The 25,501-nt window shown below is 49.9% G+C and overlaps 2 protein-coding genes and 3 non-coding genes across 6 annotated transcripts in view; 3 read left to right on the top strand and 2 right to left on the bottom strand.

Moving 5' to 3' along the window:
* Positions 1-2,528, bottom strand: part of TMEM107 (transmembrane protein 107) — a 41,270-nt gene extending 38,742 nt beyond the window's left edge. For both annotated transcript variants that reach the window (XM_089660898.1, XM_089660897.1), the window contains exon 1: positions 2,456-2,528. The gene's annotated coding sequence lies outside the window, so the exon portion shown is untranslated. The remainder of the gene's footprint in view (positions 1-2,455) is intronic.
* A 542-nt stretch (positions 2,529-3,070) lies between these two features.
* TRNAL-UAG (transfer RNA leucine (anticodon UAG)) lies at positions 3,071-3,152 on the bottom strand. Its single transcript has one exon. It is a non-coding gene; the product is annotated as a tRNA-Leu (tRNA).
* Positions 3,153-13,174: 10,022 nt separating this feature from the next.
* On the top strand, positions 13,175-13,259 carry TRNAR-UCU (transfer RNA arginine (anticodon UCU)). Its single transcript is given in 2 exon segments — positions 13,175-13,211; positions 13,224-13,259. It is a non-coding gene; the product is annotated as a tRNA-Arg (tRNA).
* Positions 13,260-15,059: 1,800 nt separating this feature from the next.
* Positions 15,060-17,848, top strand: LOC149437443 (uncharacterized). Its single transcript, XM_089660905.1, has 2 exons — positions 15,060-17,417; positions 17,792-17,848. Exons 1-2 carry the CDS (start codon positions 15,060-15,062, stop codon positions 17,846-17,848), a joined length of 2,415 nt encoding a protein of 804 aa, XP_089517031.1.
* Positions 17,849-24,566: 6,718 nt separating this feature from the next.
* TRNAR-UCU (transfer RNA arginine (anticodon UCU)) lies at positions 24,567-24,651 on the top strand. Its single transcript is given in 2 exon segments — positions 24,567-24,603; positions 24,616-24,651. It is a non-coding gene; the product is annotated as a tRNA-Arg (tRNA).
* The last annotated feature ends 850 nt before the right edge of the window (positions 24,652-25,501 follow it).

Here is a 25,501-nt window from a genome sequence, read left to right as displayed (position 1 = left end):
CTCTCTCTCTCGTTTTCCCTCCCTCTCTCTCGTTTTCTCCCTCCCCCTCTCTCTCTCTCATTTTCTCCCCCTCTCTCTCTCTCATTTTCTCCCCCTCTCTCTCTCTCATTTTCTCTCTCCCGCTCTCTCGTTTTCTCTCTCCCGCTCTCTCGTTTTCTCTCTCCCGCTCTCTCGTTTTCTCTCCCCCTCTCTCTCGTTTTCTCTCTCCCTCATTCGCTCACCCTCTCTCTCTCGTTCTCTCACCCTCTCTCTCTCGTTCTTTCACCCTCTCTCTCGTTCTTTCACCCTCTCTCTCGTTCTCTCACCCTCTCTCTCGTTCTCTCACCCTCTCTCTCGTTCTCTCACCCTCTCTCTCGTTCTCTCTCTCTCCCTCTCTCTCGTTTTCTCCCCCTCTCTCTCGTTTTCTCTCCCCCTCGCTCTCGTTTTCTCTCTCTCCCTCTCTCTCGTTTTCTCTCTCTCCCCCCCCTCTCTCGTTTTCTCTCTCTCTCCCCCTCTCTCGTTTTCTCTCTCTCCCCCCCTCTCTCGTTTTCTCTCTCTCTCCCCCTCTCTCGTTTTCTCTCTCTCTCCCCCTCTCTCGTTTTCTCTCTCTCTCCCCCTCTCTCGTTTTCTCTCTCTCTCCCCCTCTCTCTCGTTTTCTCTCTCCCTCATTCCCTCACCCTCTCTCGCGTTCTCTCACCCTCTCTCTCTCGTTCTCTCTCTCCCTCTCTCTCTCCCCCTCTCTCGTTTTCTCTCTCCCGCTCTCTCGTTTTCTCTCTCCCACTCTCACGTTTTTTTTTTCCTGCTCTCTCGTTTTCTCTCCCCCTCTCTCTCGTTTTCTCTCTCCCTCATTCGCTCACCCTCTCTCTCTCGTTCGCTCACCCTCTCTCTCTCGTTCGCTCACCCTCTCTCTCTCGTTCGCTCACCCTCTCTCTCGTTCTCTCACCCTCTCTCTCCCTCTCTCCCCCTCTCTCTCGTTTTCTCTCTCTCCCTCTCTCTCGTTTTCTCTCTCTCCCCCCCCCTCTCGTTTTCTCTCTCTCCCCCCCCTCTCTCGTTTTCTCTCTCTCCCCCCCCTCTCTCGTTTTCTCTCTCTCCCCCCCCCTCTCTCGTTTTCTCTCTCTCCCCCCCCTCTCTCGTTTTCTCTCTCTCCCCCCCTCTCTCGTTTTCTCTCTCTCCCCCCCCTCTCGTTTTCTCTCTCTCCCCCCCTCTCTCGTTTTCTCTCTCTCCCCTCTCTCGTTTTCTCTCTCTCCCCTCTCTCGTTTTCTCTCTCTCCCCCCCCTCTCGTTTTCTCTCTCTCCCCCCCTCTCTCGTTTTCTCTCTCTCCCCTCTCTCGTTTTCTCTCTCTCCCCTCTCTCGTTTTCTCTCTCCCCCCCTCTCTCGTTTTCTCTCTCTCCCCTCTCTCGTTTTCTCTCTCTCCCCTCTCTCGTTTTCTCTCTCTCCCCTCTCTCGTTTTCTCTCTCTCCCCTCTCTCGTTTTCTCTCTCTCCCCTCTCTCGTTTTCTCTTTCTCTCCCCTCTCTCGTTTTCTCTTTCTCTCCCCCCTCTCTCGTTTTCTCTCTCTCTCCCCCCTCTCTCATTTTCTCTCCCCCCTCTCTCATTTTCTCTCTCTCTCCCCTCTCTCTCGTTTTCTCTCTCTCCCCCCCTCTCGTTTTCTCTCTCTCCCCCCTCTCTCGTTTTCTCTCTCCCTCTCTCGTTCTCTCTCCCTCTCTCTCGTTCTCTCACCCTCACCCTCTCTCTCGTTCTCTCACCCTCTCTCTCGTTCTCTCACCCTCACCCTCTCTCTCGTTCTCTCACCCTCACCCTCTCTCTCGTTCTCTCACCCACACCCTCTCTCTCCTCCTATTTGGTATGGGGGAAGGGTTCACATTTGCCATCTTTGTCCCTTTGCTCTGCACTTTTCATTTCCTATTTAACATTAGCACATTCTACATGATGTAAATCATCTCAGACTCTATTCAACCACACCCCCTTGTTGCCCTGGAGTGCCGCATTTATTTTTTATACCAGGGTCCCACTTTGGATGTTGCACGGGGCACACTGATTTCCTGATACAAATATATTTATTTCTTTCAAGTACTCATATAGCGCTGTCAATTTACACAGCGCTTTACATATATATTGTACATTCACATCAGTCCCTAACCCTCAAGGGGTGTACAATCTAATAGAGTATAAAAAGGACTGAGACGGTCATGTTTCTTGAAAAAAAAAGAGCCCCCAGTTGTCACCCTCCAACAGGAAGTGCCTGCACCAGGACCCAATCCCCCCCTTTAGTGAATTCTGTCCATCACCTCCAGTTTCAGAGCATCACATTACCGTCCACACCCTGGAGGGTCATTTACACTACAGTACAGGAAGCAAAACTTAACCCACACATAGCCCGGCCAGTATAAGAACCCAAAGACCCCCCTCTAGTCTGGTGCAGATGGTACAGCCCACTCAATACATAAATATCATAACCCGATACACATTCAGTGTTACCTGCCGCGCGGCCCGCTCACCATGGGTTACCTAGCAACAACTAACCGCTAATACAACCACCGCCGCTGCCAGATCTCGCGAGATACACGTTTTTAGTCACTAGAGCTCTGCTCTCTCTACAGTGTGTCTTCCTTAACCAAGCCTCTTAGTCTCCAACAATATGGCCGCCGCTGTCCAACGCATGGAGAACGGAAAATGCCTTCACACCGGCCGGGCCGGACATTACTTATGTATAGCTATTACAGTGTATAGTAAAACCTGGTTTTGAAAAGTTTTTTTTTAACATTGTATAGAGAAAAAAAATTGTTAAACTCGCAAAAACGTGGCTGGTCAATACATTTTTAATATTTTCTATTTCTAAAAGTAACAGCAAAAAGTGTGACTATCTATAGCCCCTGACCCAGCGATTGTGGGTGGAGGGAGGTGCAAGTCTCCACATTGCTGGTCGGTGGGGTCCTGCAGCTGCTGCCTTTCTATGAGCCGCTCCCTGAATCTCTGATCCTTTATATCAGTTTTGAGACTTTTTTGTTAAATGATTCAGAAATGTATGAATTGATCGGTGATTGTTTTATGTCCCGTGGGATTATATGAGTGATCGGAAATAAAATACACACATGGCAGCGGTGGGATTCGAACCCACGCCTCCAGAGAGACTGGAGCCTAAATCCAGCGCCTTAGACCGCTCGGCCACGCTACCTTGTTGGAGCTGTGCTGAGAGTCATTGGGATCATCACTGGCTCCGTGTGACGTCACTGGTGCCTTTAGCTCTGTTGGGAGAAGGTGCCTGAGCCAAAGAAAGCAGCAAAAATTCAATGCAAGCAATGCAATATATACAATTGCTGCGACTGTATGTAATAGGTACATCAAGTATGATCGCTTTCCTGGATAGACCCCCAGCTTCCCCTCTCACTCTGCTAAACCTTGAAGTACCTACGCTGGACCCCTGCACTCTGCGTTACATCATACTGACCTCTGAACTCTGTTATATACTACTGACCCTTTCACTCTACATTACTGCTGACCTCTGAACTCTGTGTTATATACTACTGACCCCTGCACTCTGCGTTACATCATACTGACCTCTAAACTCTGTTATATACTACTGACCCCTGCACTCTGCGTTACATCATACTGACCTCTGAACTCTCTGTTATATACTACTGACCCCTGCACTCTGCGTTACATCATACTGACCTCTGAACTCTGTGTTATATACTACTGACCCTTGCACTCTGCGTTACTGCTGACCTCTGAACTCATCATTCCTTATTCCTGACCCCTACACTGTGCATTATTTAGTACTGAACTCTGCATAACATACTACTGACCTCTGAACTCTTGCCTTACTTAATACTGAATTATCAACTACTGGCCCCTGCGCTGTATGTTACTTACTAATGACCTCTGAACTCTACAGTACCCACTCCTGACTCCTGCACTCTGTGCTACTGATTCCTAACCCCTAAACTCTATGTTACTTACTCCTGACCCCTGAACTCTGTGATACTTACGTCTGACCCCAGAACTCTGATAGTTACTCCTGATGCCTAAACTCTATGTTGCTTACTCCTGACCCCTAAACTCTGTGTTGCTTACACCTGACCCCTAAACTCTATGTTGCTTACTCCTGACCCCAGAACTCTGATAGTTACTCCTGACCCCTAAACTCTGTGTTGCTTACTCCTGACCCCTAAACTCTATGTTGCTTACTCCTCACCCCTAAACTCTGTGTTGCTTACTCCTGACCCCTAAACTCTATGTTGCTTACTCCTCACCCCTAAACTCTATGTTGCTTACTCCTGACCCCAGAACTCTGATAGTTACTCCTGACCCCTAAACTCTGTGTTGCTTACTCCTGACCCCTAAACTCTATGTTGCTTACTTCTGACCCCTAAACTCTGTGTTGCTTACTCCTGACCCCTAAACTCTATGTTGCTTACTCCTCACCCCTAAACTCTGTGTTGCTTACTCCTGACCCCTAAACTCTATATTGCTTACTCCTGACCCCTAAACTCTGTGTTGCTTACTCCTGACCCCTAAACTCTATATTGCTTACTCCTGACCCCTAAACTCTGTGTTGCTTACTCCTGACCCCTAAACTCTGTGATGCTTACTCCTCATCCCTAAACTCTGTGATACTTACTCCTGACTCCTAAACTCTGTGTTGCTTACTCCTGATGCCTAAACTCTACGTTGCTTACTCCTGATCCCTAAACTCTGTGCTGCTTACTCCTGACCCCTACTCCTTGCCTCCCACGACGCAACCCTGCCTGGACCGCTGAGCTCAATGGACAACCTCAACCTGGTGAAGCCTACCATCGCCCACCACAGCACAACCTGACCTGCCCGGACCTGAAACCCACCTGACGACCCCCGGGAACACAGTGCGGGAGAAGGCCCGACTGCTGGTTGTGCAGTTCCCCAGCCTTACTACGCCCATCACCCACATCTGATGCCCACCTCTCACAACCTTCTCCACACCCCATCTCCACCACCTAGAAAACACCTCTGCTGCTGACGACCACCCTTCATCTCCACCACCTGGAAAACACGTCCGCTCCTGACGATCACCCTTCATCTCCACCACCTGGAAAACACCTCCGCTCCTGACGATCACCCTTCATCTCCACCACCTGGAAAACACCTCCGCTCCTGACGATCTCCCTTCAACTCCACCACCTGGAAACACCTCCGCTGCTGACGACCACCCTTCATCTCCGCAAACCAAACCTCACCCCTTTAACCAGACTTTCACAAATTGATTCTCGCAGCTTGATTACCCCCAACCTATCGATCTGAACTCTACCCATCCTGCTCCTAGGCACGAGAACTCTAGCTACCAGAAGACAGAGCGACGAGATACGCCACTGCACGCTAGACTATCTGCAACCAAGCTTCCCACCACACCTGTCCGCCACTCCGTTTACCTCCCTAAAATGCCTCCCCCACGCCTCCTCCTCATACTCCTCTCCTCCATTCCCAAAATCTCTTCTCTATATCCCTTTGCTCCTCCCAAACATCTGTTCATTGCGCCCTCACTGCTTCCTTCTCCCCTCTACGGCACCCACCACCTCCTCCTAATGCGCCACTCTCACACTGACCCGAACACCTCCACTGGTAGACTTACACGCTCCGGAACATCCCGCTCCCATGCCACCTGTCTCATCCTTCTTCTTCTCCTAACCAACGGGGACATCTCCCCGAACCCTGGCCCTCCACCTCCTCGCCCACCCACAAGACACCCTCCCACTTCCACGTCCTACCGCAACTCCCTCAACCTAGTACCTGTCCCTCTGCTCCCCAAAATCACCCCCCCAGTTTTCCTGTGCACTTCTGAACGCCCGATTGGTTTGCAACAAGCTCATCGCCATCCACGACCTCTTTGTTTCCCACTCCCTCAACCTCCTAGCGATCACGGAAACCTGGATCCAAGCCACTGACTCCACCTCCCCTGCAGCACTCTCCTATGGAGGTCTCATCTGGACCCACATACCCAGACCCAATGGTTGAAAAGGTGGTGGGGTTGGTCTGCTTCTGTCACCACTGAGCACCTTTCAATGTCCTCTCAAACCCCCCCTCTCTCTCCTTCTCCTCCTTTGAGGCCCACTGCATCCGACTTTTCTCTCCAACTCCCCTGAAGATTGCTGTGATCTACCAGCCTCCTGGACCCGTATCCCGCTTCCTTGGTGACTTTTCCGTCTGGCTACCCTTTTTTCTCTCTTCCGAGCTACCCACCATCATCCTTGGAGACTTCAACAACCCTGTCAACATCAATAACCCGGCTACATCTCAATTCCTCCACTTAACCTCCTCTTTTGCACTCACTCAGTGCATACAATTTACCACCCACTCTGATGGGAACATCCTGAACCTCCTCTTCTCCCATCTCTGCACCCCCCACAACCTCACAAACACCCCCTTCCCTCTCTCTGACCACAACCTTATTACCTTCTCTGTCTCCTCGTCCTCAAACGCCTACCCCCCCCCATGTCCCTCTCTTCTGGCACATTCCCCTCCCCTCTGAAGCACACACACATCACTCCCATACTTAAAAAGCCCTCCCTGGGCCCCACCGACCCGAACAACCTCAGACCCATCTCCCTGCTGCCATTTACATCCTAACCCCTAGAGCGCTTAGCCTATACTCGCCTAAGCTCCCACCTCAACGGCAACAACCTCCTCGACCCCCTACAGTCCGGCTTCCGTCCCCTACACTCCACCGAAACCGCCTTACTCAAACTCTCCAACGACCTGCTAACTGCCAAAGCTAATGGCCACTATTCAGTGCTCCTACTCCTTGACCTCTCCGCGGCGTTCGACACAGTCGACCACCCCCTCCTCATCAAGAAACTACACTCCCTCGGCCTCAGAGACTCTGCTCTCTCCTGGCTCTCATCCTACCTATCACAACGCTCCTTCAGCGTTACCTATAACACTACCACCTCCCCCCCACTCCCCCTCTCTGTTGGGGTCCCTCAAGGCTCTGTCCTCAGGCCCCTTCTCTTTTCCATCTACACCTCCTCCCTTGGCCAACTGATACACTCTCATGGCTTCAACTACCACCTCTATGCCGACGACACACAAATCTATCTCTCGACCCCTCGCCTCTCCTCTTCAGTCTCCGCCCGAATCACCAGCCTACTGAACGACACATCAGATTGGATGTCGCTCCACTTCCTTAAACTGAACCTCTCCAAAACCGAGCTCCTAGTCTTCCCCCCAGCCCAAGCACCCCCCCACCACTGACTTCTCCATCACGTCCAACCATGCCACCATCAAGCCCACCCCGCAAGCCAGAGTACTTGATGTCATTCTTGACTCCAATCTATCCTTCCAGCCCCAGGTCCAATTGCTAACAAACTCATGCAGACTCCACCTCCGCAACATCGCCAAAATCCGCACGTTCCTAACCCCAGAAACCACTAAACAACTCATCCACTCCCTCATCATATCACGACTCGACTACTGCAACTCCCTCCTCACTGGCCTGCCTCACCACAGGCTATCCCCACTTCAGTCAATCCTGAATACGGGGACCAGACTCATCCACCCTACCAACCGCTCCGTTTCCGCCACCCCCTTTTGCCAATCCCTCCAATGGCTTCCGATTGCCCAACGCATAAAATTCAAAAAAGCTGTCCATAACTCTGCCCCAAACTACATCACCGACCTAATATCCAAATACCACCCAAAACGCACACTTTGCTCCTCACAAGACCTCCTTCTCTCTAGTTCCCTGGTCTCCTCTTCCCATGCCTGTCTCCAGGACTTCTCCAGGGCTTCCCCCATCCTCTGGAACTCCCTACCCCAATCCATCAGACTATCACCCACTCTCTTCTCCTTTAGGCGCACCCTAAAAACCCACCTCTTCAGGGAAGCCAACCCCACCTTCTGCTAACTGCCAATCTCCTCCACTCTTCCTACCACTCCATCCCCCACAGCTTTTCCTCCCGTACCACCATCCCCTCCCTCCTAGATTGTAAGCTCCAAGGAGCAGGGCCCTCGAACCCCTCATGTATCGCACTGTATTGTTATTGTACTGTCTCATGTATTGTCCCCCATTGTAATGTACAGTGCTAAGTGATATATAAATACTGAATAATAATAATAATAATACTTAGGCTGTCCATACATTATACAATTTTCTTGAGAATTTTTCTTTAGATTTATCAAAAACCATATAATATGAGGTCTCACTTAATCTACACTTTCAATTGTATCCAATTAGGCAGGCCATTGCACTACATAGTTAAATGTAAATCTAAAGGAAATTGGGCAGAAATTGGACAGAAAATTGTAAGAAAATTGTATAGTGTATGACCAGCCTTAGTCCAGACCACTAAACTCTGTGTTATTTACTCCTGACCCATAAACTCTGTGCTGCTTACTCCTGACCCATAAACTCTACATTACTAAGGCTGGCCATACATTATACAATTTTCTTGAGATTTTTGGTTTAGATTTACCAAAAAACGTATAATATGAGGTCAAACCTAACAACTTTCAATTGTATCCAATTAGGCGGGCTCTTGCACTAAATAGTTGAAGGTAAATCTAAAGGAAATTGGGCAGAAATTGGACAAAACATTGTATAGTGTATGGCCAGCCTTACTCCTGACCCCTAATTTCTGTGTTGCTTATTCCTGACCCCTGAACTCTGTGTTACATATGTCTGATGTTACAGTGTACCCCTATGCCTCTCCATACCTCCTCTGTATTACAGTGTACCCCTATACCTCTCTCAATGCCTCCTCTGTATCACAGTGTACCCCTATACCTCCCTCCATACCTCTTCTGTATCACAGTTACCCCTATACCTCTCTTCATACCTCCTCTGTATCACAGTGTACCCCTATACCTCTCTCCATACCTCCTATGTGTCCCAGTGTATCCCTATTCTTCTCTCCATACCTCCTTTGTTTCACAGTGCACCCCTATACCTCCCTCCATACCTCTTCTGTATCACAGTTACCCCTATACCTCCCTCCATACCTCTTCTGTATCACACTTACCCCTATACCTCTCTCCATACCTCTTCTGTATCCCAGTGCACCCCTATACCTCCCTCCATACCTCTTCTGTATCACAGTTACCCCTATACCTCTCTCCATACCTCTTCTGTATCACAGTTACCCCTATACCTCCCTCCATACCTCTTCTGTATCACAGTTACCCCTATACCTCTCTCCATACCTCTTCTGTATCACAGTTACCCCTATACCTCCCTCCATACCTCTTCTGTATCACAGTTACCCCTATACCTCTCTCCATACCTCTTCTGTATCACAGTTACCCCTATACCTCCCTCCATACCTCTTCTGTATCACAGTTACCCCTATACCTCTCTCCATACCTTCTCTGGATCCCAGTGTACTCCTATACCTCCCTCCATACCTTCACTGGTTCACAGTGAACCCCTATACCTCTCTACATACCTCCTCTGTGTCCCAGGGTACCCCTATACCTCCCTCCATACTTCATCTGTATCACAGTGTACTCCCATACCTCTCCATACCTCCTCTTTATCACAGTGCACCCCTATAACTCTCTCCATACCTCTTCTGTATCACAGTGTGCCCCTATACCTCCCTCCATACCTCCTCTGTGTCCCAGTGTACCCCTATACCTCTCCATACCTCCTCTTTATCACAGTGTACCCCTATACCTCTCTCCATACCTCCACTGTATCCCAGTGTACCCCTATACCTCTCTCCGTACCTCCTCTTTATCACAGTGTACCCCTATACCTCTCTCCATACCTCCTCTGTATCCCAGTGTACTCCTATACCTCTCTACATACCTCCTCTGTATCACAGTGTACCCCTATACCTCTCCATACCTCCTCTATATCACAGTGTACCCCTATACCTCTCTCCATACCTCCTCCACAGTGTACCCCTGCCCCTCTCTCCATGCCTCCTCTGTATCTCAGTGTACCCCTATACCTCTCTCCATACCTCCTCTGTATCCCAGTGTACTCCTATACCTCTCTACATACCTCCTCTGTATCACAGTGTACCCCTATACCTCTCCATACCTCCTCTATATCACAGTGTACCCCTATACCTCTCTCCATACCTCCTCCACAGTGTACCCCTACATCTCTCTCCATGCCTCCTCTGTATCTCAGTGTACCCCTATACCTCTCTCCATACCTCCTCTGTATCGCAGTGTACCCCTATACCTCCCTCCATACCTCTTCTGTATCACACTGTGTGACGATTGCGGCGTCAGACCCCTGACCTTCTCACCAAACTTGTGTCCGAAGGACTAGCCAATCTGAAACCCCGATGTCACATGCGTAACAATGCCACACCCAGCTGCACCCTGCACAACGATTTCCCAGCTCATGGACCACCAATAGATGTACCGGCAGCCTGAATGCGCTTGTTACTGGGTCAGGTTAATTACGCAATTAACCCTTCACTCTGCCACAACCTCCTTTTTGTACAGAGAAAGAGGAAACTCGGCAATCTCAGCAATAACACTATGATGGTTGAGATAATCGTCTGTATAGCACTGTCACTGCAGGCAGGTTATACAGAGGGTTAAACAAACACAGTAGCGCTCTTTTAGAGGCAGGAATTCCTAAGTTGCAATAAAGAGCTATAGAAACAGTTCAACATTTTCAGAAAGAAGGATTTATTACTAAAAGGTCAAAAGGGTGCAATAAAAATATTTACAGAAAAAAGATGTAACCGATATATATATAAATATACAGAGAACAACAGCACAGCAAAGAGGTAACAGAAAGGAGGTTAAAGGGTTAAAGTACTTGCCAATCAGCATTGGGTTTGCAGATCACGTTTCAAAGCAAAAGGGCACGTCTCCCAGGTTGGTTCTGATGTTAAAAGGGAGAATTCTTCAACTTAGCTCTCTTAGGCCTGACAGCCCATTTTGTAGTTCCCCAGCAGGGGGTGTCTCTGAAGTCAAGGACCAATGCCCCGTTTATGGAGGGATCGTCTGGGCGGATACCTAAACTAGAGCCAAAATCTCTCATAGTTCATATTTTGCTCATAACTTTCCCTATGCACAAGTGACATTCCACCCGCGGGTAGATTATTATGCAGATGCATCTGAGGAATGGTTAGATATGAAATATTAAATACATACTCTAAGGGTTCCAGAGATGTAATTTTCTGCTGTCCTAGGTATTCCAGTCAGGGAGTGTGACCTATCAAACTGTTTGTCTTCTTGTGGGCAATCTGAAGATAGGCCTGGTTTTTATGTAAGCCTCTCATATTCCAAGATATGAGACATAGGGGGAAAATGGATTTTAAAAGTGTTATCTAGTCTCTACTCCTCTGGAATGTGTTTGAACTCAGGGGAAGGCTTGGATTATCTTGTTACGATGTGCTAGATTGCACGGGTTCTTTGGACAGCGAGGCCCCAGCTCCCTTGGGGGTTTTATAGCTCATAGCCCCCTGCTGGGCTCTGGCCTCCTGTGACACTGCCAACACACAGGCCATATGTCACTGTGGCTGAACAGAGAGGAAGAATGGGAATGAGGGGGATATGTTTGTACAAGATGGAGGATCCTTCGTCAAGATGGAGATTGGAGCCAAAGTGGTTGAACCGCATCCATCTCTGCGGGCATGAATGCTACACACTGTACCCCTATATCTCTCTTCATACCTACTCTGTATCCCAGTGTACCCCTATACCTCTCTCCATACCTCCTCTGTTTCCCAGTGTACCCCTATACCTCTCTCCATACCTCCACCACAGTGTACCCCTATACCTCTCTCCATACCTCCTCTGTATCACAGTGTACTCCTATACCTCTCTCTATACCTCCTCTGTATCACAGTGTACCCCTATACCTCTCTCCATACCTCCTCTGCATCACAGTGTACCCCTATACTTATCTCTATACCTCCTCTGTTTCACAGTGCACCCCTATACTTCTCTCCATACCTCCTTTGTATCCCAGTGTACCCCTATACCTCTCTCCATACCTCCACCACAGTGTACCCCTATACCTCTCTCCATACCTCCTCTGTATCACAGTGTACTCCTATACCTCTCTCTATACCTCCTCTGTATCACAGTGTACCCCTATACCTCTCTCCATACCTCCTCTGCATCACAGTGTACCCCTATACTTATCTCTATACCTCCTCTGTTTCACAGTGCACCCCTATACTTCTCTCCATACCTCCACCACAGTGTACCCCTATACCTCTCTCCATACCTCCTCTGTATCACAGTGTACTCCTATACCTCTCTCTATACCTCCTCTGTATTACAGTGTACCCCTATACCTCTCTCCATACCTCCTCTGCATCACAGTGTACCCCTATACTTATCTCTATACCTCCTCTGTTTCACAGTGCACCCCTATACTTCTCTCCATACCTCCTTTGTATCCCAGTGTACCCCTATACCTCTCTCCATACCTCCTCCACAGTGTACCCCTTTACCTCTCTCCATACCTCCTCTGTATCACAGTGCACCCCTATACTTCTCTCCATACCTCCTTTGTATCCCAGTGTACCCCTATACCTCTCTCCATACCTCCTCCACAGTGTACCCCTATACCTCTCTCCATACCTCCTCCACAGTGTACCCCTATACCTCTCTCCATACATCCTCCACAGTGCACCCCTATGCCTCTTTCCATATCTCCTCCACAGTGTACCCCTATACCTCTCTCCATACATCCTCCACAGTGCACCCTTATACCTCTCTCCATACCTCCTCCACAGTGCACCCCTATAACTCTCTCCATACATCCTCCACAGTGCACCCCTATGCCTCTCTCCATACCTCCTCCACAGTGTACCCCTATACCTCTCTCCATACCTCCTCCACAGTGTACCCCTATACCTCTCTCCATACCTCCTCCACAGTGCACCCCTATACCTCTCTCCATACCTCCTCCACAGTGTACCCCTTTATATTCTCCACTCTCCTTTATATCACACTTTCGATCTCTATAACCCTTCCATAGGTGACTGCAATTCTTACAAACGTTCAGCAACATTCCACTCCATTCCTCACATGGGGCTTCCTGCACCTTCTACTTCCCCCTATGTAGACTGAAGTAAGATAAGCAAAGGGGGTGTAAAGGGAGCAATGAGTGCAGGAACGTCTGATGACATGCAAATCAGTGCAACATGCTTAAAAATGAACAAAGTAACAAGAAAGTTATATAGTAAGACCTCAGTCAGGGTAAAGCTGTGTATATATAAGCATGTGATCCACTACACTGTCACCGGCTCTGTGGCGCAATGGATAGCGCATTGGACTTCTAGAAATTGAGGTGATTCAAAGGTTGTGGGTTCGAGTCCCACCAGAGTCGTGTTTTGCTCCAGGACCGTCACTCTACAAGTAGCTGAGTGCTGAGGAGGAGCTCCTAGTAGAGGTGGTTAAGTGTAAACTGCTAGAAATAGAAACCCCCTGCATGTAAAACCAGTTTGTAGATCACATGGTATTGTATGGAAGGGAACGTATTTGCTGGTAGTATGCCTGTTTTTTTTAATAATTCATATAGGTTGGCTTAGAAAAAATAAATTCATTTCCCAGGATCCCCTCAATTTCCTCTGCTCCTGTGCTTCTCCTTGCAGACAGCCTCATTCGTTCATCGGTATACGAGTAAATCAAACCGTAGATCCTACCAGAATGTTGTCACCCAATTTGGCAATTTTTGGATGTTTTTGGAACAATCCCTTAATTATGGGTCCTGATCAGTTTTTGATGCACTTTTGGTGTTTAACCAGTCATGCCAGATTTACTGCACCAGAGTGCCCCCTGTGGCAAACTTGCTCATCAGAATTGGAGCGGAGTTCCCCCTCAACCCTCGTTTTCGTGTTCTATCTGTTTATCTGAGGCATTTCTCAAATCACTCCTCACATCCCCCCTGCATTCCTGTGAGGCAAAGGTTATCTCCTGGCAGATGGTGTGGGGGACAACCAGGAAGACATGAGAAGTGGAGCCATCCAGTCTGAATGAGGTGTCATTTTTATCACCCAAAACTATGTAAGCCCACTCATTATCAAACCAACCAGAATAAGTGCACAGTCCTCAGGTCAACTGTATGGTTCATATCACGGGATATGAGCTAGTAATTTAGTGTAGAGTTCCCCAATGACCACTCCCAAAATGGGTAGTCAGAGCCCCCCTTCCCCTGAGAGGGACCCTTGAAGACTTTTAAGCGAGTTAGAGAAACTCTCACACACACACACACAGGGATCTCCCAGCAACATCGTAACAAGGGGAGATCAAAGAAGCTTTCTGCTCACAACTTGAATTTGCTAAAACCAGGCAAGGCAAGTAACTTATCCTGTATTTTCCCGCTATTCTATGTTTGCTGTGTCTTTGTATACATATATATATTTTTGTGATATCTCTTTGTACATATTTATTTTGCATCCAACGCTTTTAGTAATAAATCTTTCTTTCTGAAAGTGTTAAACTGTTTCTAAGCGCTTACTTGCAATTCACGAATCCCTGCCTTTGAAGAGACGCTACTGTTTGTATATCTCTGTATAGCAGGTCCGCGGGCCGTGCTATATAGACCAATATTTCAATCATTATAGTGTATATTTAGTAACGGGAGTTTCCCAGTCTCCGACAAAAGTGGTGGTGGCAGTATAGGGTTAGTTGCGTAACTAACCTGACCCAGTAACAAGCGCATCCAGGCTGCAGGCACCGATTGTAGTCCATTAGCTGGGCAATCGCTGTGTAGGGTGCAGCTGGGTGGGGCCTTGTTACGCGCGTCACACCGCGGTTTTGGATCGGCCGGCCCTTCGGTCACGAGTTTGGTGAGAAGGTCTGGGGTCTGACGCCGTGGGCGTGACGTATTACTGTTAGTCGCGGCTGTGCGATTGTCGCCTGTTGGTGGCGGCGACCGCGGGTCGTGACATATTGTTGGCAGCGTACGTGGGATAATTGCAGTAAGAGCTTCAGTGCAGTGTTAAAAGTTGGCTCTGCACTGAAGGATTGTAACCTTTGTGGAAACAGTCCTTAGAAAACAAGCGGTGCATATTTTATTTTATATATATGTGTGTATAGAGAGACACATAGCAACAGCTCCTTCTTTTCCTACGTTTTTCTTCTATCTTTGCTTGCAATTATGCCTGGTGAAGCAGATTACGAGAAAATGAGCAAAGCTGATTTGAAAGTTGAATGTGCCTCACGAGGACTGGACGTCGGTCGCAAAACTCGTGAAGATTTGATTAGTGATCTAGTGGAGTATGATATCCGAGCAAATCAGAACTCGGGGGAACTTGAACATGGAGAGGTTCCCATTACCCACATTGCCAGTGGTTCAGAGACAGCCTCACAGGATGGGCATACAGAGACTGACACTGGAGGATCACCAAAGGTTAACGTCACACCACCGCCTGAGTGCGCTAGCAACGTGGTGCCGGTAACCAGCAGAGACTCTTCTCAGATGCAGGAGGCCCTAAAACGCCTCCTGGAGACAGATTTGGAGGCATACCTGCGGTTCATGGAACGCCAAGCAGCGGCTGACAGAGAAACTGCAGAGCGCCAAGCAGCGGCTGACAGAGAAGCTGCGGAACGCCGGGCTGACAGAGAAACTGCGGAACGCCAAGCTGAGAGAGAGGCGGTGCAGAGGGAAGCTGATCGTCGGCACGAGATGGAGATGGCAAGGCTCCAGCAGCGACTGGGTCAGAACCTCGGGTCCCTAGATCACAGGGACGGCACTCTTTCCGTGGGCGCAGCCAAGTTTCCCGCAATGGAAAAGGACAGTGACATTGACACGTACTTACTGTCCTTTGAAAAAACGTGCCGTCAGTACCATGTGCCCCAAGCTCAATGGGTTCGGTACCTGACACCAGGGCTACAAGGCAAGGCCCTGGAAGCGTTTGTTGAATTGCCAGAGGGGCAAGATGATGACTATGAACGTTTAAAAAATGCCATTATCCGGAAGTACCAGATGACCCCGGAAGTGTACCGCAAGCGGTTCAGGTCCATGCAGAAAGGACCTGGGGACTCTTACACGGATGTGGCAAGTCGCTTACGCACCACATTCCGACAGTGGACTAAGGGACTGAAAGTTGATTCTTATGAATCTTTGGAGGATCTCATGATCAGAGATCAACTCTTGCACAGTTGTCCAGCAGACGTCAGACAGTTCGTCTTGGAGAGGGAGCCAGCATCTACTACAGCTGCAGCAGACCTGGCAGATACCTTCGTCCACACGCGAGTGCCTGAACCTCGCAAAGCTCCTCCGAACAGCTGGAAAGGGGGGAAATCGTCCCTAGCAATCTCTCCTACTGCGGTGAGTCAAGCTTCACCTCCGCCCAACCCTGCAGCGCTTGGAGCCAAGGCATTCCTGCCTGACACCCGCAGATGTTTCACCTGTGGGAAAGCCGGACATCTCAGGACGCAGTGTCCTGAGCAGAAGCAGATGACATCATCTGGCCAGCCGGCCAGCAACTCTTCTTCTGTGCTGTTCGTTCGCAGGAAGATGCGGGTAAACCCCGCCAACTTGCAGCCCGTTACCGTGGGCAACCGGTCTGCAACTGGTTTCCGGGACACCGGGGCAGACGTCACTTTGATCCGGCCAGAGCTGATTGAGCCACAGAACCTCATCCCAGGAAAGTTCCTGACCCTCACAGGAGTTGGGGGGACCCGTTCACGCACACCCTGTGCAAAGGTATTCCTAGATTGGGGTGTGGGGAGGGGGATGAGGGAGGTGGGGGTCTCGGATAAACTGCCCACCCCTGTTTTGTTGGGTGCTGACCTAGGCACTCTTCTTTCGTATTACGCTCCTGCCGAGAAGACCCGGAAGGGCCCTCTGGAACTCTCTGGACCAGCCAAGGAACTGGGGACAGATATTGGGGTAATGTCTGGGCCACCGGTGGATGGACAGAGGGAGGGGGCTGGGAATGGTGTGGGGCTGCAGGAGTCTCCATTAGCTGGAGAACCAGAAGAAATCCCCTGGCCTGGGGAGGTATTGGACTCATGTGTCCCTGATATTATGAACATGACTGTTGAGGATCGTTGTGGTGACACTGAGGGTGATCTTACTAATGTTAGCAACATTGGGAATACAGTCTGGAATGTCAGTAATAATATCAGTAGCATTGATAGGAATGTCATGGGTCATATCAGTAGCATTGATAGGAATGTCATGGGTCATATCAGTAGCATTGATAGGAATGTCATGGGTCATATTAGTAGCATTGATAGGAATGTCATTGATAATGTTTGTATTGTTGACGGCAATGTTGGTAATGCTAACAATGAGATTTGTGATGAAACAAAGGAGGCGTTTTCAGTGTTGGGGGCTGAGGTACAGTCTCTGGAGGCTGAGCAAGGGGATTGTCTGGATAGGTCTGTCCCTTGCCCAGGCTCAGAAGATTGTGCCTTGATAAGTGCCCAGCCGTTGGCCTTGCATAGGACTAGGCAGCTGGCTGAGACTTATAGTTCCACGCCTCAGGCAGCACTGAAAAGCGATTCCCAAAGGAGCTTCAGAGGCCCGCTAACTGTGAGTTGCCCTACTAAGGAAGGCACACCACAGCTGGCTGGGACTTGCAGTTCCCCACTTCAGGCAGCCCTGAAAAGTGAGTCCCAATGGACCTTCAGAGGTAAGCTGGCTGGGACTTGCAGTTTCACACTTCAGGCAGCCCTGAAAAGTGAGTCTCAAAGGACCTTCAGAGATAAGCTAAATGAGCTTTGTAATCCCACAGACTGCTCTGGAAAGCCATTCAGATGGAAATTTTATTCCAGGGCTAGGTGTGAGCCCCCCTGCTGGGGAGAGTAAACAAACAAGCAAGGAGGCTAGAATGACTGGCCTAGTCAGTGGGGGCTGGGAGCCTGAAAGCCTGTCAGTTAATTTCACTTGTCAAGGTGTGTTCACAGGCAGACAGACAGAGGTCAGAGGCAGCAGGCCTGGATTACGAGTGGAAGGAAGGTTGATGCTTGGGTTACAGAGAGAGGGCCTCCGGGCCCAGACCCAATCACCCTTCCCTAGCACTCGGGGTCCGGAGCGGCTGCCCAGGCCTCCGATAGATGGTGTCTGGATTCAGAAGGTGCCGGCTGATTGGGCCACAGAGGCAAAGGGAATGGCACAGTCAGGAATCCAGGGATCAGCTAGAGTCTGGGCAGTCCTAATGGTCGCGGTCCTGCAGCAGGATACGATGACCAGGCTTTCTGAGAGCCTTGGGAAACTGAACACCAGCCCTGGGTTTGTGGCCTACCCCATGCCCAGGAGCCATGAGGCAATGGAGCATCCGGAAGGTGCCTACTGTTTTGCCATCATGGGCCTGAGCAAGGAGCCTGGGCCACCATCTCTAACGAGCCAGCCTTCACTACCCCATGTGGCTTGCCTGAATCCTTGGGAAAGCTAGTTGGGGTTGAGAAGGCACTGACAGCCACTCCTGCGGTCAGGAGTGGCCCGCAATGCACAGTGGACCTGGGTGCCGTTGTCCACTGTAGGGGCCTCGCGGTGCTCAGCCCTGTCTGGGAAGAGCCACTTGCGCCCCTGTCACTAGGCGGGAACAAACCGCCTGTGCCCAGTCCGACAGCCCAGAAGGGTAACTGTCAGAGGGGCATGTCAGTGGTTCAGTTTAGGAACCCATCAGTAAGAAGAGACCCCCAGAGGTCTGGGCATGGGGAGACCGAGGCAGTTGAGGCCTGGTCTGCTCCCCAGGCCAAGAAGCAGGTTACGTCAGTCGCAGGTACAGCTGGCTACGGTAAGACGCCTGGATGCGATGATCATGGCTCAGCTGGGCCTGTGACTGACCTGGCAGACAGGAAACTGGAGGAACCGGTGTCCTGGATGCTAGCAGGTAACAAGGACTGTCCATCTTGGATGAAGGTACCTGTGGACAGCACTGGGAGGCGAGGCCCAGAATTCGCCTGTCCGGTTCCGGTGCACACGGACGCTACTACCTTCAGGCCAGATGTAGTCCTAAGCCTGAGGAAGAAGGTAGGAGAGGGAAATCTTCTTCTCTACCTTGATAAGAAGCTACATATTAATATGTTAGCAAAGGACACCCCTGAGCCAAAGTGTTTTGTGGACAGGTGGGCACCCTGGCAGTTGCCACGGGATTCGGATGTCCACAGCCGACTGGTACCCACCCGTGACCACTCACTTGGTCGGCCCAGCAGTGCTGCTGGGGAGAACGGCTTCCGGTTCAGACGGACTTCGGTTCTCCCGCCGTACAGCAGTACCACGACGTCCCAAGAGGAACCTCTGGACAGATGTCGGTTGCGTCAGGAGAGAACTTGTAGCTCACTCCTTGGCAACCACTTAAGGGGGAGGTGTGGCAAACTTGCTCATCAGAATTGGAGCGGAGTTCCCCCTCAACCCTCGTTTTCGTGTTCTATCTGTTTATCTGAGGCATTTCTCAAATCACTCCTCACATCCCCCCTGCATTCCTGTGAGGCAAAGGTTATCTCCTGGCAGATGGTGTGGGGGACAACCAGGAAGACATGAGAAGTGGAGCCATCCAGTCTGAATGAGGTGTCATTTTTATCACCCAAAACTATGTAAGCCCACTCATTATCAAACCAACCAGAATAAGTGCACAGTCCTCAGGTCAACTGTATGGTTCATATCACGGGATATGAGCTAGTAATTTAGTGTAGAGTTCCCCAATGACCACTCCCAAAATGGGTAGTCAGAGCCCCCCTTCCCCTGAGAGGGACCCTTGAAGACTTTTAAGCGAGTTAGAGAAACTCTCACACACACACACACAGGGATCTCCCAGCAACATCGTAACAAGGGGAGATCAAAGAAGCTTTCTGCTCACAACTTGAATTTGCTAAAACCAGGCAAGGCAAGTAACTTATCCTGTATTTTCCCGCTATTCTATGTTTGCTGTGTCTTTGTATACATATATATATTTTTGTGATATCTCTTTGTACATATTTATTTTGCATCCAACGCTTTTAGTAATAAATCTTTCTTTCTGAAAGTGTTAAACTGTTTCTAAGCGCTTACTTGCAATTCACGAATCCCTGCCTTTGAAGAGACGCTATTGTTTGTATATCTCTGTATAGCAGGTCCGCGGGCCGTGCTATATAGACCAATATTTCAATCATTATAGTGTATATTTAGTAACGGGAGTTTCCCAGTCTCCGACAAAAGTGGTGGTGGCAGTATAGGGTTAGTTGCGTAACTAACCTGACCCAGTAACAAGCGCATCCAGGCTGCAGGCACCGATTGTAGTCCATTAGCTGGGCAATCGCTGTGTAGGGTGCAGCTGGGTGGGGCCTTGTTACGCGCGTCACACCGCGGTTTTGGATCGGCCGGCCCTTCGGTCACGAGTTTGGTGAGAAGGTCTGGGGTCTGACGCCGTGGGCGTGACGTATTACTGTTAGTCGCGGCTGTGCGATTGTCGCCTGTTGGTGGCGGCGACTGCGGGTCGTGACACCCCCCTCCACATGTATGTGATCCAGGGTGCCCTTCTTCCACATGTATGTGATCCAGCATTTACTGGTAGGGCGTGCACATACAAGCGCTTCCGTCGCCCAATCTGTGCCCAAGTTGGTTAGCAGGTCCCAACCAATGATTCATGACCGTACTGGCTGATTGGCTTGACGAATGACAGTAAAGAGCTCTGTGTTTACTAAGAACCCAGGGCTTTGTAAACGGGAGCAGCCATGTGTGTTTTTTCTCCCTGCAAAGGTTTTATATATTCAAGTTAAGTCCCCTTTATTCCCTCGTACCCCCTGTCACGGCCGCGCGTGCGCACCTTGGTTAACTAGTCTCTGTGGGCGTGGCGTGTGGGGGATTCGTGACAGATTGGTGGCAGCAGTGGGATCTGCTTAGTACATTAGTGCATGGCTTATTCATTTAACCCGTGTACTAAAGGTTGGAAGCTCGGTAGAAGTGACTGACCTACAGAAGCTCACTCAGTGCATCATTTTTGTTTTGTAGAAGAAATACTTGGCTTTTCTATCTTTTATTTGGGAAAAAATGTGAAGATGGTAACCCAGGAAGATGAGTTAATACGCTGGTACCTGAGACAGCCCGATGAGACTGTGATTGACCTCTGTGATCTAAAGGGCATCAACACAGTTGGCAAGACGAGGTACCAGCTCCTAGGTGCTCTGATAGAGATGGAGTTAGAACAACGCACTATGTTGGTGGAACCCTGGAACTGTGCCACTCCAGATGACTGCGTGAATCGATGTGACTCTGTTCTCAAATCCTCTTGGTACAAGAAATCAGAGGATCTTTCTCTACAGCTTTTGAGAAGTGATAACCTCGAGTTGCAGCTTCAGCTCATTTCCGCGTTACTACACATTGAGAGAAAGCACCAACTGTGGGTGGAGCAAACAGAGAAGGCTCAAAGCCAAGATGGTCCAAATCCAGCAGGGTAATGCATTGTTACCTCCATCTGCATCAAGAACTACAAGAGCCAAACCTACATTTATGGAGACCTGGAAGTGTGTTATCTGTAACCAAGTGGGACATTAAGCACGGCCCTGTCCAAACCTGAGGATATCTAGCCCACTAGCAAAAGTGGAAATTGTACCCCCTACTGTGTTTCTTGTTGGAGAAAATGGAGGAGGCCGAACGGATAACTGCAAGTAACAGCGTAACAGTTGGACTACAAGGTACGGGATCAGAGAATGTCCTAGCTCTTCCAGAATTGAGGAGCTGTGAGGATGTGATCCCAATGGAAGCCATGGCTGTCACAGGGGTTGGAGGAGCCATCTCTGCTGTGCCTATGGCTTGTGTTTCTTTGAACCAGGAATCTGGAAGTCAAGTGAAAGAAGTGGGCAGAACAGGTCCCACTAATGAAGGAGGCCATGTGGATAGCCTGCAGCCAGTTACCGCAGGCAACAATGTTTCAGCTGGACTCCGAGATAAGGGACCTGAGGATGTCCTAGCTCTTCCCGGATGGAGGAGTCGTGAGGATGTGGTCCCAAAGAAAGCTACAGTTATCATAGGGGTTGGATGAGTCACCCCTGTACTACCTACAGCTTGTGTTTCTTTGCCCCAAGGATCCAGAAGCAAAGTGAGAGAAGTGGGCATAGCAGATACCACTAACATACTATCGGGTACTGACCTGGGGCGGTTGGTAACCCAGTACAAGTCAAAGTCAACACCCTTGAAGTCTACATTTCCACCTGAGGCCTCGGATTCATGTAATGTACTATTGAGTGACTCAGTGCACACTGGGAATTCTGGGGAGGGTCAGGGGGTGAAAGACTGTGTACCAGGGCCTGGCTCTAGTGACTGTCTGGAGTCAAGGCCTGGAGAAGAGTTTAAAATCACAGAGGACTCTGCAACTGATAATGTTTTATGTGATGCCAAATGTAATGACATGTGCAAGGCAGACCTTCCCTCTGCTGCAGTGGTGACTCGGGGTGCCCACCAAGTGACCCCGGACCAGTCATGGCCCACTGCTACAGAGGAACTGTCTGTGGAAGGGCCCAATCTAGGTGGGTTGGACCCTTGTGAACCTGGCCCAGAGGGCCTAAGGTCTCCTCAGACTGTTGTCCACCTGGCACCTGTGGCAGATAGCTCTAGGTACGGCTGTGAAAATTGATGGCAGCCCAGAGGATCTCAGGGGTCTGGCTGAAAGACCGCCAGTGGTGGATGGCAGGATGGGGTTGTATGGACAAAAGGAATTTGGTTTTGTACCCATATGTAAAGAAACAGAATGTTCTTCTGAAGTTCCCGGGGAAAAAGGCACACTGTGTTTCAGTAAGTCCTGGTATAGACCGGTGTTGTGTGCCTCTATCCCCTTGTGGGATGAAGTTTTCTTTTGTCTGCTCCCCTGTTCCCACAGATACCAGTCATGCCATTTTGGATCCTGGGCTGTGGGGCACAGAGGAGGGACCACAGGGTGAGGGTTTAAGTCTGACTCATTCTGACTCTACCCCCTCGGTAGCTGTGGCTGGCGGTACTGAGTTTCCAGAGGCTGTTACATCTGATGCCAGCCCAGAGGAACTCAGGTGTGCCAACAGACGCTCTGCTGAGGACGGGGTAGAAGTGTGTGACGTGGGTCAGAGGACAACACCTAGTGGAATCCTTCCTCCTGTAACTTTCCCCTCTGTCACCACAGTCACGGGTACTGCCAGTGCAGACTAATTTCTGTGTGTTGCCGAGGGCAGTCTGCAGGATGTTGGGGCAAATTCAGCCCAATCAGTGTCTTCCACCTCAGCAGCTGCATCTGACATCACTGAGTCCCTCCAGGCTGATAGGTTTGATGTTGGCCCGGAGGAGCTTAGGTGTTGTCTGACAGATGTTCTGCTGAGGAGGACAGAGTAGAAGGGTGTGGCACGGGTCAGAGGATGACCCCTGGTGGAATAAAGTCTTCTGTGGTCTATCCTTTGTCCCCACAGCTATGAGTATCATGATTGAGGATTCATTGCTGTGTACAGCAAGGGGAGGATCACAGGATGATGGGGGAACACTGACCCCCTCTGAATTTACTTTCTCAGAGGCTCTATCTGACAACACTGTATTCTCGCTGGCTGATAGGTTGGATGTCAGCCTGGAGGAACTCAGGGGTTGTGCTGACCGGTCTCTGGCTGAAGCAGAAAGAGCAGAAGTGTGGGAGACAGGTCCAAGGGTGGAGGTTCTAGTATCCAAGCCATGGAACCAGGTCCAGATCACCCAGGAACAACCTTATTCCAGGCTCAGGCATCTGGGTGTTGCAGCTAATAGAGAACCACCAGATGACCCTGGCCAGTGGCTGGAAATGATGACAGCACACAATGACAGGTTTGCCTGTACCCGTCCAGTAGATAGTCGGTGGCCAGTGGAAGAAATGGATCCGCGGGGGGATCTGCTGGCCAGTGGTGACCCAAACCCTTTAGGATCAGAGAGCTGTACAGGAGCCCTCTCCCATCAGCAGGGGGACGGGCTGAGCTGTCAGCGGTGTCAAGCTTTAGTTGGGAGAACTCCCCCCCCAACCTAGGGAACCTTCCTGGCAGATGCGTTAGCCGTCCCGTTTAGGCTCATCTGTGCGTCATCTGGAAGAGGGCAGATGACCTCTCTCCATACCTCCTCCACAGTGTACCCCTATACCTCTCTCCATACCTCCTCCACAGTGCACCCCTATACCTCTCTCCATACCTCCTCCACAGTGCACCCCTATACCTCTCTCCATACCTCCTTTACAGTGCACCCCTATACCTCTCTCCATACCTCCTCCACAGTGCACCCCTATACCTCTCTCCATACATCCTCCAGAGTGCACCCCTATACCTCTCTCCATACCTCCTCCACAGTGCACCCCTATACCTCTCTCCATACCTCCTCAGCAGTGCACCCCTATACCTCTCTCCATACATCCTCCACAGTGCACCCCTATACCTCTCTCCATACCTCCTCCACAGTGTACCCCTTTATATTCTCCACTCTCCTTTATATCACACTTTCGATCTCTATAACCCTTCCATAGGTGACTGCACTTCTTACAAACTTTCAGCAGCATTCCACTCCATTCCTCACATGGGGCTTCCTGCACCTTCCACTGCCCCCTATGTAGACTGAAGTAAGATAAGCAAAGGGGGTGTAAAGGGAGCAATGAGTGCAGGAACTTCTGATGACATGCAAATCAGTGCAACATGCTTAAAAATGAACAAAGTAACAAGAAAGTTATATAGTAAGACCTCAGTCAGGGTAAAACTGTGTATATATAAGCATGTGATCCACTTCACTATCACTGGCTCTGTGGCGCAATGGATAGCGCATTGGACTTCTAGAAGTTGAAGTGATTCAAAGGTTGTGGGTTCGAGTCCCACCAGAGTCGTGTTTTGCTCCAGGACTGTCACTCTACAAGTAGCTGAGTGCTGAGGAGGAGCTCCTAGTAGAGGTGGTTAAGTGTAAACTGCTAGAAATAGAAACCCCCTGCATGTAAAACCACTTTGTAGATCACATGGTATTGTATGGAAGGGAACGTATTTGCTGGTACTATGCCTGTTTTTTTTAATAATTCATATGGGTTGGCTTAGAAAAAATAAATTCATTTCCCAGGATCCCCTCAATTTCCTCTGCTCTTGTGCTTCTCCTTGCAGACCACCTCATCCGTTCATCAGTATACTAGTAAATCAAACCGTAGATCCTACGAGATCATTGTCACCCGATTTGGCAATTTTCTGAAGTTTTTGGAACAATCCCATGACTATGGGTCCTGATCAGTCTTTGATGCGCTTTTGGTGTTTAACCAATCGTGAACCGCCTACCGCAGATTTACTGTGCCAGATCACCCCTTTCCACATGTATGTGATCCAGCATTTACTGGTAGGGCGTGCACATACAAATGCTTCCGTCGCCCAATCTGTGCCCAAGTTGGTTAGCAGGTCCCAGCCAATGATTCATGGCTGGGACTGGCTGATCGGCTTAGCGAATGACAGTAAAGAGCTCTGTGTTTATTAATTCCTTCACGCCGGCGCCTCCCGGCCCTTTAAGGGTTCCAGAAGCCGGGAGGCGGGGGTTAGGGTCATGTGACACCGTCACGGCGGTCACATGATTGGGAAAGAGGAGATCGGGACCTTTCCATGAGTACAGGACATGTGTGCTGGGAGCGCGCAGGGCGTGCGCTCTCGGCACATATGTCCTTTATTAATAGAACGCAAATGTGCAGCCACTTGGCATCTAGG

This window comes from Staurois parvus, unplaced genomic scaffold, assembly GCF_062004578.1.
Source record: "Staurois parvus isolate SC_StPar_1 unplaced genomic scaffold, SC_StPar_1.0 ptg001287l, whole genome shotgun sequence".
Classification (NCBI taxonomy): Eukaryota; Metazoa; Chordata; class Amphibia; order Anura; family Ranidae; genus Staurois; species Staurois parvus.
Note: the sequence above shows the minus strand (reverse complement) of the source record. Positions and strands in the feature narration are given on the sequence as shown.

Coding starts and splice junctions, on each gene's coding strand:
- LOC149437443 (XM_089660905.1), top strand. CDS start 15,060: ATGAGCAAAGCTGATTTGAAAGTTGAATGTGCCTCACGAGGACTGGAC. Junction 17,418..17,791: donor GCTTCAGAGGCCCGCTAACT/GTGAGTTGCCCT, acceptor GTGTGTTCACAG/GCAGACAGACAGAGGTCAGA.